Source organism: Silene latifolia, chromosome 8, assembly GCF_048544455.1.
Source record: "Silene latifolia isolate original U9 population chromosome 8, ASM4854445v1, whole genome shotgun sequence".
Taxonomy (NCBI): Eukaryota; Viridiplantae; Streptophyta; class Magnoliopsida; order Caryophyllales; family Caryophyllaceae; genus Silene; species Silene latifolia.
In genome coordinates, this window is record NC_133533.1 from 4,895,132 (window position 1) to 4,909,732 (window position 14,601).

General features: G+C 43.9%; 1 protein-coding gene across 1 annotated transcript; it reads right to left on the reverse strand.

Moving 5' to 3' along the window:
- Window positions 1-1,697: 1,697 nt before the first annotated feature.
- LOC141594475 (uncharacterized) lies at window positions 1,698-2,309 on the reverse strand. The gene has a single exon (XM_074414491.1). It carries the CDS (start codon window positions 2,307-2,309, stop codon window positions 1,698-1,700), a length of 612 nt encoding a protein of 203 aa, XP_074270592.1.
- Between the last annotated feature and the right edge of the window lie 12,292 nt (window positions 2,310-14,601).

A 14,601-nucleotide genomic window follows, 5' to 3' on the forward strand; every position in this document is an offset into this window, starting at 1 on the left:
TTGGAGGAAAGGGAGGGTAGGGATTTGAAAGGAATAATTTTTCATTGTTTGGATAACAAAATAGGGGTGAAGAGATTTGAAGGGGAGAGATAACGGATCCTTTCATTCCCCTCTTCCAAGCCAAAATGTTTTCTCTCTCCCTTTCTCTTCCCTCTTCTGCTGTATTTCTTATCAGCTTGTAAATGTGTATATTAGAGATAATTATTCATATTACGTTCCCTCACTCAAATGTCCATTGGGCTTGAAGAGTAGTTAGTGTACAGCCTCGAGTGGTTAGTCCACAATCTCTGATACCATGATAGATGAACAATGATAGATGAACAATCTCAAATTCTCAACTAAAATCTTAGGGGGTGTTTGGTTCACCCAATATAGGTATGAGATATGAGTTTGGAATGAACCAAACTCATACCATGTGTTTGTTTGACAAAATAGAAGGTTTCATACTCATACCTCAAACCCATGAGATATGAGTTTCTCATGCCCAGGTAGGGGTATCAAATTACAAATATTAAAAAGTGATAAAAACAATTGTAAAAAAAACATTTTATATATTTATTTGATTAAATTTTCTCTACATGATTTAATAGTATAAAAATTATTATTAAAAAATTTTATTTTGGAGAGTTTTTAGCTTTGATTGATTTATAACCTCATACCCCTAAAATTGAACCAAACACAAGGTATGAGGTATCAAATTCCAACCCGAATACCCGATACCACCCAAGTATGATTCCCGATTCCAAACCCATACTCACGCGTGAACCAAACACCCTTTTAAGGCGATGGTTAAGGTCCAATTATTATAATTATTTCTATTAGGTGGCTACTGCAATGAAGCCATGCACGAAGGTGCAATATAATTAAGCTGCACATAGTACAAACAACAGTGATGACTTCATACTTAAACGTGTCTACAACGGTTAGCTGCTAGAATAGTGTTTGGTCATTGCTAATTCGACTATAATTGATTGCGTACACTTGATTAACCATTGGAAAATGGATCAGATTGAGTCGCTTTACTGGCCGGTTGTCCATTGTTCGATAGGTTGATCCTTCACATTTCTCAGCTTCATCGTCGCCGTTATCGTTGGCCCTACAAGAATGGTGCCAGCCGAAACCACTAAGCCACAAAGACAAGATACCCCGTACTTTTCATGGAAAAGATAAAAAGAGTAAATCAAATAAAATACATAGAGCAAGATCAAAGATAAATAACTTAATACAACCTTAGAAATATTTCTTAATAGAAATAAATCATTACATTTATTTATTAGGACTCGTACTTAGCAAACAAAGGGAAATAATCGTCTTTTCTGGAATTATATAGAACAACTCGTGGTCGTTTTAATTATTTATTTCACAATTCCACACACAACAAATGATATGATATGATTCTCCCATTTTAGTCGGTGGAGGTGGTAAGTTGTGAAAGCTCAAGCAAGACCTCCTTAGGTATATCTTCATAGTGCACATCATGATAGAAGTTGTAGGCGTTAACACCAGTGAAGACGCCATCGGATATGGTTGTTCTAATGGTACTCCCATCAGTAAGATGATCAACCTGAGTATAAGTAAACGGAACATCACAGGTTCCCTTAGTAGCCATGCCTCTTCCTATGACCCTCGTGAAAGGCGGTACCTTAACCGTGTATGTATCTCCAACTTGTTGTGTTTCCGCTATAGTCCCTCCAAATTCATGCGAATAAGAAGCCTCGGCTGATACCCGTAATTTTGCCTTCAGCAATTAATGGAATCCCTGTTGTGAAGCTGGTTTCTACACCAACTTTTACAGAAACGTTGTTGTTCCAAGTAGAGGTTTTTGTGGTTGAAATTATGAGGTCCATGGACGCCTCTTGCACCTCCTCGGTTGGGTTTTGGTATGTGTGGGTGTTCGAACTGATGGGCGTTAGGTTGTAGATCCTGGAATTGTCGAGATCAAAGTCGAGGACCTGGACAGACCGGGAAAACACAGTTTCGACCACTTGGAACTGGGCCTCGTTTATTATGCTTGTTGTTGACGCACTCAAATGGTCTGGGTCGTCGAGCCAACCTCTTCTGCAAAACTTGCCAGTTTCCACGTTACGAAGGGCTACCACCCCATCTTTCACCCTAACCACCTCAAAAAGCGTCATCGGTATATCCTCCGCAATAAGAAGCATAATAATAGAGTCAGAAAACCCAAGTTGACATGTCCAACCATAACCCTCAGGGAGCCCTTTTCTACGGATTCGAATGTATCCATCTCTAGTTGTCGAGATCTCGTTTGCGACAATATCTTTACCGTAGTCATCGGATGTGAAACTCATAGTGGAGTAATCAAAGAATTTGCCATTGTCGGCCTGAAGTGCTATATACTTGGGAAGAAGTTGTATATATCCAAATTGACTGTAGTGGAGATGGCTTCAGTGGTAGTAGACAGATCGATACACAAAAACATTTTACGATCGGAGTTGTTGTTCGGTATGCGTAAGACGGTTTCGGACTGCACATGATAAAATGTGGCTTTGTTGTCATCGCTAATTAAGTCCATCTTGAACAATGTGCAGTTCCATGCCGATTCATCATCCAAAGGTTCGCTAGTCTTTGCCACTATCCAGTTTCCTTCACTTGAGGACCTTCAAATTATTAACAAGTAAGCAAATTGTCGTGTAAGACTTATTTTTAGATAAGACTAACTCGATTTAACGAGAAAATGGTAATTAAACCCCTTGTGAAATTAAACTTCATAAATTTCATATGTAGCAATTAAGCCTTAGTCTCACCAAAAGTGAAATTCAATCCCAGACTATTTTTCAAATTTCCACAATAATTTATGGTATCAAAAGTCGTTAACCCGATATCGAAACAAACCCAAAACCTGAGTGACTTGACCCGATCTGAATTAACCCTATAATATAACAGATCCGAACTGACCCGACCCGAAGCCAACCTGGTCGACCCGTTTTTCAGGTCTAACTATGGAAGTGTAATAAAATTCTCCTATATTATTAGTAGTAAGTATTAGAATATGTCTATATTTGTAACACCCCCATACTCCAAGTGCCTTACCAGGACCACTCAAGTATGAAGACATTACCATCTCGGTTACCCGAGGCAATGATAATCAAACAACAATAAAGAAACAACGTTTATTATAAATAATTTAGCGAATAGTTACAATCCTCAAAACCAAACCAAAAGTACGATACATTATCTCAAAATGACTGTTCTAACTGAAATGTAAATAAACTAAAGGCTACAGCGGAAGACTCCTATCATCATGTCGTGGCATCCCAGCTATCCCAGTACTCATCTCATTACCTGCTCAATATCTGCTCACCATCCCCGAATGGATCACCGCAGGTTTACAAAACAACACAGGGGTCAGTACTAATCACACAATCAATATGTATAACAACAATAAGATACACAGACAGCTTTAACTGTCACACACACACACAACCAACCAATTCCCATCATCTCAATCTCGTTGTCCATTGGACCACCGCCCGATGGGGGACCGCAACCGTACCCACCAAATCCCCGCTCACATAGTGAGCGATAACCCTGTCCATTAATGTGCACATCCCCTTTCGTGGCGGGTTCCACGAAGGGCGAAACTAGGGCGTGAAGTCACACCCGCAAGTGACCCCACTCGGCCCGAGGCCACGCCTCGCGAACCATCAACAAGACAATCACAACCACAAGCACAAGACAATTATTATATCAAACAACCAAATACAACACATCAACCAATATCCCATTATGGGACTAATGCTGAGTAGGAAATCCTACCTGGTATGCACACAATCGACGGTCACTATTTGAGTCAAAAGCCTCTTCTATGAACCCTCCTCCTATCATATAACACATAGAGGCTACACATCACATACTACACATAAAACCCCCAATCTCTAAATTAGGGTTTAACCAAATCAAGGGAAAAACAATAAAAAGGGTACGTAGATCTTACCCTCGACGCAAGGAACTCAACGATACGAATAACGACAAGAACGACCGGCCGTCGAACTCCGGAATTGCTAAGAATGCGATTAGGAAGATGAACTTGTTGCTTTCTCTCTTAAACAGGGTTTTAGGTTTTGTAAAAGTGATTTAAAACAATGACGACGGTACTTAAATACCTTAATCGCATAATTAACAAAACCCGAGAAAACTCCCCGTAAAACCGGACACTCGATCGAGTACCCAAGGCACTCGATCGAGTACCCCCTTACTCGATCGAGTGTCCCAGCTACTCGATCGAGTACCCAACAGGTCAGAAACTATTTTATTTCGCAACTTGCCCTTACTCGACAGAGTAAGGGCTACTCGATAGAGTACCCCAAGACTTATAAATACGGAGTATTACAGTCTTCCCTCCTTAAAAGGAACTTCGTCCCCGAAGTTCAAACCACTACTAACCAAAGGTACTCCCACAACATTCCCGACTCAAAAGCCAAACAAAATTCAACATAAAACATGATACTAACCCCAACTCATCCCGACAAACATCCCGACACAAAATATAAAAGGGGTATAAAACTCTTAAAAACTGCTCGCGATCATCTCCTACCCCCCTAAAAGAAACAAGGTTACGTCCCCGTAACCATACATACCTGATCAAAAAGGAAAGGGTAACGCTCTTTCATAGCTTCCTCTGGCTCCCATGTAGCTTCCTCGGTCTCGTGGTTAGACCACAGGATCTTAAGCAAAACTGTCTCACCACTCCTAGTCTTTCTAACCTTTCGGTCTAGAATTTGCTTAGGCACCTCCAGATATGATAAGGACTCATCTAGCTCTAAGCTCTCTGCCTCCAACACATGTGACGAGTCACTCACATACTTCCGCAGCTGCGATACATGAAACACATTATGCACTCTCTCTAACGCAGCTGGTAAAGCCAGACGATAAGCAACTTCCCCAACTCGCTCTAAGATCTCATAAGGCCCTATAAACTTCTGACTTAGCTTGCCTTTCTTCCCAAATCTCATAACCCTACGCATAGGAGACACTTTCAAAAGAACCTTGTCCCCAACTTGAAACTCTATGTCCCGGCGATGTAGATCTGCATAACTCTTTTGTCGATCATGGGCTGCTCTCATCCGTTCCCTGATCATCTTAATCTGTTCCACCATCTCATGCACCATCTCTGGTCCTAAAACCCTTTGCCAAAGACTATCGTCCCAACAGATTGGACTCCTACATCTCCTCCCATACAAAGCCTCAAACGGTGTCATACCTATCTTGGTGTGATAATCGTTATTGTAAGAAAATTCTATCAAGTCCAACCTCTCGCTCCCGGCTACCACCAAAATCCATCACACAAGCTCGCAACATATCCTCAAGAGTCTTGATTGTTCTCTCGATCCGCCCGTCTGTCTGTCGCAGGATGAAATCTTTGTACTCATCTTCAAAGTTGTTCCCAACGATTCTGCAACTCCTTCTAAAACCTCGATATAAACCTCGCATCTCGTCGGACACTATGTCATTAGGGACTCCATGTAACTTAAGCACGGTCTTTCGATAGGCCATAGCCAATTGTGCCTTAGTCCATGTATCTTTCATTGGAACAAAGTGAGCTGACTTGGTCAGACGATCCACTATCACCCAAATCATGTTGTTACCTTGTTGACTCTTTGGCAAACCCACAATGAAATCCATGGAAATGGATTCCCACTTCCACTCGGGTACCTCTAAAGACTGAATCTTACCTTGTGGTCGTCATTTTGTTCACCTTTAACTCTCGGCATGTCAAACAACGGGACACAAACTCAGCTGTCTCTTTCTTCATCCCAGGCCACCAAAACGTTTTCTTCAAATCCTTGTATAGCTTGTCTCCACCTGGATGAACTGAATACGGTGTGCAATGCGCCTCCGTCATGTTTGTCTTTTTCAACTCCTCGTCATTAGGAACACACCACCTACCATCAAACCTCAAACTACCGTCGTTATGAATAGAAAATCGGGACACTGTCCCTTTCTCTACTCCAGCTCTCCACTCCACTATCTTAGGATCCAAAGCCTGCTTATCCCGAATATCATCATAAAACTCCGGATGTCTTTGTCATATCACCCATGGCATCTCCTTTCGCATCATATGTATCCCAAAACTCGCTACCTCATCCTCGGCCTCATCAAAGATAGATTTGTACACAAGGAATGTACACTCTTCCTACTCAAAGCATCAGCAACAACATTGGCCTTCCCTTCATGGTAGATAATTTCCATGTCATAATCGCCAATCAACTCCATCCACCTCCTCTGCCTCATGTTCAACTCCTTCTGCGTGAAGATGTACTTAATACTCTTGTGATCAGAAAATACCTTAAAGATTGTTCCATAAAGGTAATGTCTCCAAATCTTGAGAGCAAACACCACTGCACCCAACTCCAGATCATGAGTAGGGTAGTTCTCCTCATAAGGCTTCAATTGCCTAGAAGCATAGGCAATCACTTTGCCATTCTGCATCAACACACATCCCAGCCCATTCTTCGAGGCATCTGTATAAACCTCAAAGTTCTCGCTCCCTTCAGGCAATGCTAAGACAGGAGCTGTGGTCAAACGCTCCTTTAATGTTTGGAACGCCGTCTCACAACTCTCATCCCAACGAAACTTGTTCTCTTTCCTCATCAACGCTGTCATCGGTCTAGCTATCTTGGAGAAATCTTTCACGAACCGTCTGTAGTATCCAGCTAAACCCAACAAACTCCTAACCTCAAAGAACATTCTTCGGTGCTTCCCACTTTGTCACCGCCTCAATCTTCGCCGGATCCACAACTACTCCATCTTTAGAGATTACATGCCCCTTAAAAGCAACTTTCTCTAACCAGAACTCACACTTGGACAGTTTAGCATACAACTCATGATCCCTCAAAGTCTGCAACACGATCCTCAGATGCTCCTCCTTAGTCTTAGAGTAAACTAAGATATCATCGATAAACACCACTACAAACTGGTCCAAGAACTGTCTGAATATTCTATTCATCAAATCCATAAACACTGCCGGTGCATTAGATAACCCAAACGGCATCACCACATACTCATAATGGCCATACCTCGACGTGAAAGCTGTCTTTGGTATGTCCACCTCTCTAATCTTCACCTGATGGTACCCCGACCTCAAATCAATCTTAGAAAAGATGTTGCACCGCTCAACCGATCAAACAGGTCATCTATCCTTGGCAAAGGATACTTGTTCTTTATCGTCACACGGTTCACTCCTCCCGTAATCTATGCATAACCACAAACTCCCATCTTTCTTCTTCACGAAAAGAACTGGTTCTCCCCACGGCGATACACTTGGTCTAATGTATCCCTTCTCTATCAGATCATCCAACTGTTTCCTAAGTTCCTCCATCTCCTTAGGACCCATACGGTACGGTGCCTTAGAGATTGGCCCCGTCCCTGGCTTCAACTCAACGGTGAAATCTATCTCCCTCTTCGGTGGCAACCCGGAATCTCCTCTCGGAAAAACATCTCGCAAACTCCCCCACCACCGGTATCTCATCAAGCGGACTCTCTATCCGATCATCTCTCACATGGCACAAGATCAGCGGACATCCCTTCCTCAGATAAGACTTCAAGGTGACAGCTGCAATCAACTTAACTTTGGGTTTGACTAGAAACCCACGATAAGACACACTAACACCCTTAGGACCTCTTAAAGACACTTTCTTTTGATGACAGTCTATCTTAGCTTTATACTTTCCTAACCAATCCATCCCAACTATCATCTCAAAACCGTTAAAAGGAAACTCTAGCAAGTCTACAGGGAAATCAACTTGCCCAACTATCAAAGATACATCCCTGAACAATCTCCCACACGATACAGACTCACCCGAAGGTATGAAAACTTGCTCACTAACAGACTCGTATACTCTCAAACCCAACTGTTTTACATGACTCGAAGACACAAACGACTGAGAAGCCCCCGAATCAAACAAAACAAAGGTAGGAATACCATTAACAAGGAATGTACCGGTGATAACGTGCGCATCTTCCTCAGCTGCTTTCTTCTCCATCATGAATAACTTGCCACTGGTCTTCTGCCCACCTCCCTGGACAGTGCTAGCTGATGAGGTCGGCTTAGCACCCGACCCTTGATTGTTGTTGTTGTTGTTCGCTGGTGTTTTCTGATAAGAATTACCGCCGTGCGGTTGCCTCCACTGGTAACTCGACTCCCCGGTTTGGCCATGATCCGGCCCGGTCATGTTGCTCGCGAAGCTCTGCGCAGGTCTCTGGAAAGATCCCGGTGCACTTGTGCACTCGTGTCTCTTGTGGCCTACACCACCACAGCTATAGCAGGTAACTCCCCAACTATTACTCACACTCCCACGGCCACGCCCAAAGGAAGCCCCAAAGATCGAACCCGGACCAGAAGAAAATCCCTTAGACTGATTGTGGTTGCCTTTCTTGTGATTCGATTGGCTACCACCCTCACTCTCAGACTTCCTCTTCTCACAACCTAACCTCTCCTGAGCCATCTCCACCAACCTCTCCGCTCTCCCAGCTCTCTCATAAGCTTCCTTAACATCTGTAAGGATTCCCACGGGTAACTTATCCATAATCTTAGGGGTCAACCCCCTCTCAAACCTCAATGCCAGATTCTCCTCACTCAAACCCATATCCTCCGCATACCTCGACTTCTCATTGAATGACTGTAGTACTCAAACCCACGGACATCTCGGCGATCATATTAAAACCATCAAACTCTTCTCTCATCTTACTCCTCACATGTTCCGGTACAAACTCCTTCCTCACAGCCCTACGAAACTCCTCCCAAGGTATAGCAGGTAAGCCTTGGCTTGTATATATCTCCTTAGCACTCACTTTCACTGAATCCCACCACTTGCCTGCTGCCTCCCTCAGATAGAACGCGGCATGTTTCACTCTCATCTCATCAGGACAATGAACCAAGTCTAAGATGTTCTCCATCTCTCTCAGCCAACTATCAAGAAGGTTAGGTTCCCCAACCCCCTTGTATTCTTTCGGGTTAAACCTCGCAATGTAAAGGCTGATTTTTGAATGATCAACCTCCTTCTCCTTATCCTTATTCTTGTCCTCATTCACTTTCTTTAGGGTCTCAGTGAGAGCATCCTGGTGCTCTAACATCTTAACGATGTCATCCACGGTCATAAGCTCAGCTCTCGCATACAAAGCAGTTCTCTTGGGCGGCATCTTGAAACTATACATATATAAGAAAGGGTAGATATGAACATACGTACTAAACCTCAAAACACGAAAACACGCCACCCAGAACCCACTCGATCGAGTTCCCAAAACACTCGATCGAGTAACGGGCTACTCGATCGAGTGCCCCACGTACTCGATCGAGTACCCAAACTTCAGACCCCAAACAGACCTTCTGATCTCTTACCTACTCGATCGAGTATCTAGGCTACTCGATCGAGTGACCCCCTACTCGATCGAGTACCCCTAGTTACTCGATCGAGTGCCCCAAAACTCGATTCTGGACTCAAAATCGCCAAAAACCCACCCGATCGAGTCAGTTCCACTCGATCGAGTAACTCTAATTCGTAAGAGCTACCCGCATGTTACGTCATATGCTAACATGCTAAACTTTATGAACCACATTATATCATAATAAACATGCTACACATCTTTTCTACTATCTATGAAATCATTTCATCATATTATTAAATGCCACATTGTAAATCATCCAACATGTTATCATTTCATCAACAAATTCCCACATATCACCATTTTCTTTCACATGCTCAACTTCCTACTTCAACACCCAACAATTAACACATTTCACCACATCCGTACACAAGTTAACCAAACACACATACGACTCGACAAACACTTCCCCCATGTGACCGGTTCAAAGTTGTAGGGCGACCCCTGCGACTTTAGGACGTCTCCCAAGCCTTTGCACTAGCTCTTACAACTTTTACCCCGGGTTCATTTTAATTGACTCTCTATGTTCATTAGGCTCATTGGTTACAGGTTTCGGGATCGTCGCTCCGATACCATTTGTAACACCCCATACTCCAAGTGCCTTACCAGGACCACTCGGGTATGAAGACATTACCATCTCGGTTACCCGAGGCAATGATAATCAAACAACAATAAAGAAACAACGTTTATTATAAATAATTTAGCGAATAGTTACAATCCTCAAAACCAAACCAAAAGTACGATACATTATCTCAAAATGACTTTCTAATCGAAATGTAAATAAACTAAAGGCTACAGCGGAAGACTCCTATCATCATGTCGTGGCATCCCGGCTATCCCAGTACTCATCTCATTACTCGCTCAATATCCGCTCACCATCCCCGAATGGATCACCGCAGTTTACAAAACAACACCGGGTCGTACTAATCACACAATCAATATGTATAACAACAATAAGATACATGATGCCTTTAATCGTCACACACACACACAACCAACCAATTCCCATCATCTCAATATCGACCGTCCCTTTGGACTGACCCACCGCGATGGGGGACGCAGCCGTACCCACCAAATCCCCGCTCCACATAGTGAGCGATAACCCTGTCCATTAATGTGCACATCCCATTTCGTGACGGGTTCCACGATGGGCGAAACTAGGGCGTGAAGTCACTCCCGCAAGTGACCCCACTCAGCCGAGGCCACGCCTCGCGAACCATCAACAGCAATCACAACCACAAGCACAGTACAATTATTATATCAAACAACCAAATACAACACATCAACCAATATCCCATTATGGGACTAATACTGAGTAGGAAATCCTACCCGGTATGCACACAATCGAGACGGTCTCATCCGAGTCAAAAAGCCTCTTCTATGAACCCTCCTCCTATCATATAACACATAGAGGCTACACATCACATACTACACATAAAAACCCCCAATCACTAAATTAGGGTTTAACCAAATCAAGGGAAAAACAATAAAAAGGGTACGTAGATCTTACCCTCGACGCAAGGAACTCAACGATACGAATAACGACAAGAACTGACCGTCTGAACTCCGGGAATTGCTAAGAATGCGATTAGGAAGATGAACTTGTTGCTTACCTCTTAAACAGGGTTTTAGGTTTTGTAAAAGTGATTTAAAACAATGACGACGATACTTAAATACCTTAATCGCATAATTAACAAAACCCGAGAAAACTCCCCGTAAAACCGGACACTCGATCGAGTACCCAAGGCACTCGATCGAGTACCCCCTTACTCGATCGAGTGCCCCAGTTACTCGATCGAGTACCCAACAGGTCAGAAACTATTTTATTTCGCAACTTGCCCTTACTCGACAGAGTAAGGGCTACTCGATAGAGTACCCCAAGACTTATAAATACGGAGTATTACAATATTCTCCTATATTTATGTTCATACTTAGTCAAATATTGGTTGTATATTTGTTGCTATTCTTTAGCCTTAGTTGATAACTTATAGGATAGTAGCTCCTTTGTATTAGGATAGTAGTTGCTAACCTACGATGCTTTGTGTATATATAGCTGAGATGTAAACTTTGTTAATCAGGCAATATAATTACTTCTTATATGGTATCACCCTCATCTCGATCATCTTCTCTTCTGCTCATCCTCTCGATTTTCACTGCCTCAACTTTGCAATCATGGTGAACGACACATCCACCTCCTCCAAATCTTCTTTTCATTCCGCCTATTCAGCCTCCAACATAAAAAACTATGTGCAAATTACCCTTGAGACGGAGAACGTCCATTACGCATCTTGGGCCGAGTTATTCCTCAACACGGCTAGTGCATTTGACGTACTCGATCACCTCGTCCCTCCCAAGGACACGGTTGTCAACAAAGATGCGACTTGGACCCGTCTTGATGCCATTGTTAAGCAATGGATATATAGTACTATTTCGGTGGATCTCCTTCATACGATACTCGAACCCGGTTCTACTTCTCAGGCCGCGTGGGATCGTCTTAAGGATATCTTCAATGATAACAAACACACTCGGGAAGTCATGTTGGAACAACAGTTTACCAACACCCACATGGATAGTTACCCGAATGTGTCGTCGTATTGCCAAGCCCTGAAAATGATTGCCGACCAACTCGCTAATGTTGGTTCCCTCGTCTCAGAAACTCGTCTTGTCCTTCAATTGGTTACTCACGTCTCTGAAGGGTACAAGGGCATCGCCACAATTATACAATAGGCTGATCCCTTGCCCCCTTTTTATAAAGCCCGGTCGATGCTCGCCCTCAAGGAGAACAATCAACGGATTCTTGCTGCCCCTGCTAACACGGATACTGCTCTTCTGGCGTCTCAATCATCCAAAGAGACGGGTTCTACTTCTCAATCCAACTTTTCTTTCTCTAAGAGTGGTGGGAATTCGAACTCGAACAACAATCGAGGCAAAGGAGGACGCAATAATCGTGGCCAAAAGGGTAAAAACAACAACAATGGTGGTAACTACAACAACAATGGCCGCAATAACAATTCTCGCAACAGTCAGCAGCAGCAACAAGGTACGTGGACCTGGGTGCCCTTCAATTCCTGGCCCTCGACACCACCGCAAGGCTGGACAGTGCCCCCGTGCCCCTATCCCACCGCCGGGTGGCCTGGTTCTACTGCTCGATCTCAACAAGGGATCCTTGGGCCACGACCAACACAGCAAGGACAAGCCTTTATTGCTCAACCGAGCAATGGTACTTCTACAGGAGCTTTCGTTCCAACGAATATAGCTGCGTTGATGCAATCACTCTCTCTTCAGCAGCCGGATGACAACTATTATATAGACACAGGTGCGTCGTCGCACATGACATCCAATAATGGTAACTTTTCTTCTTATTCTTCTCTGAGTAACAATCGTCATATAGTAGTCGAAAATGGTGACATGATTCCAATTATCGGTTATGGTGCTATGACTCTTGCTTCCCCACATCCGCCCCTCACCCTAAATAATATCCTTCATGTTCCAAATTTAATTAAAAATTTAGTCTCTGTTAGAAAATTCACTATCGACAATAATGTTTCAGTCGAGTTTGACCCATTTGATTTCACTGTGAAGGATCTCAAGACGGAGATGCCGATTATGAGAAGCAATAGCACGGGGGACCTCTACCCTCTCCATGCATCAAACCGTTCGAACCATGCCTCCTACCCACAAGCCTACACCGTTGTCTCGCCTACTACTTGGCACGGCCGCCTAGGTCATCCGGGCCCCGAGATTTTTAATTCTTTATGTGCTCACAAAACTTTGCCTTGTCGTCCTATGAATAAATTGTCTATTTGCAATTCATGTCAATTAGGGAAGCATATTAAATTACCCTTTTCTAGTTCTTTATCTCAAACATTTGCTCCATTTGATATTTTGCATACGGACCTTTGGACATCTCCTATTTTGAGCACTCTTAACCATCGTTATTACATCTTATTTATTGACGACTACACTAATTTGTGGACATTTCCTCTCACAAATAAATCAAATGTATGTCATGTCTTTACTACCTTTTATAACATGGTTAAAACCCAATTCAATGCCGCTATTAAAACCCTTCAATGTGACAATGGTCGTTGATGGGGCATATTCTGTGCCCGCTGACCAAGTCAACATATTGAACGAGGTCAAAGATATCCACAGCAAGCCAATGACTTAGACATCCCAGCCGATGCAGCCTTTCGGCCTGCCAGCCTGTGTCTCGGCATGGCAACCTACCAGCCGGGGCACCTACCCGCGTACTCATATCCAAGAACCCTCGGCATGGAGTCAACCAGGCTCGCCGGCCTGCCTTAGGTCCCTCGGCCGAGGGTAGATCAGTCTTTTCACCTGCTGTGCCACTTGGCCCACTTGGCCACTACGTGACAAAAGGTGAAAGTCTATAAATACTCCTCAATCCTCATTGAGAAAAGGATCGAGGATCTAACCTAAGAACCACTTAAATTGGTATTATCTCTCTCATCTCTCTACAATACACGTAATCAAGTTACATACTACTTAATCACAGTAAGTTCACTGACTTGAGCGTCGGAGTGAGTACGCTTGGCACAAAGCCAAGCCCTCAGTTTGCTCATTGTCGCAGGAGAGGCCGAGGAGAGCAGTCAAGGCTAGAAGAGGCATCATTCGACATAGCTAGCGTGGTAAACAAACCTGCTTCGGAATTCATACCCGGAACAATTGGCGCCGTCTTGTGGGAAATGGATACTAGAAGCTAGTCATTCCCAAACAAAAAAAAAAAAAAAAATAAATAAAACCCACCCAACAAGCTAAGAGGATGTCAAAAGAGCAAGAGGTGTTCGAATCAAGAGCCCCTCCACCGGAAGATACCGTCCACAATGAGTTGTGCAACCCTCCACCAGCCGGATAATTCAACCGGAGTTCGGGATGCCAATAATGCCAGATACGCCGCTGCCCGCCGACCAGGTCACCGTCATGGGGCGTGTGGTTGATGCAGCAAAGCTGAAGCAGCTCCTGGACCTAATTGTCAGCGCGCCGGCTCACACTGTCACACCGACAAGAGCGGCGGGACCCGTCCAGGAAGCTAGGGCCCAAAAGGTGACTCGAGAAACCCGAACGAAGCACTAAGAGAGGCCGAGCCTACCAAGACGCCGGGGAGCCCAGTGTCGGTGGTAGAACTAAGCCCTTCCCGCACTCGCGGAAGGACGATGTCGCCGCGACGCCCACGAG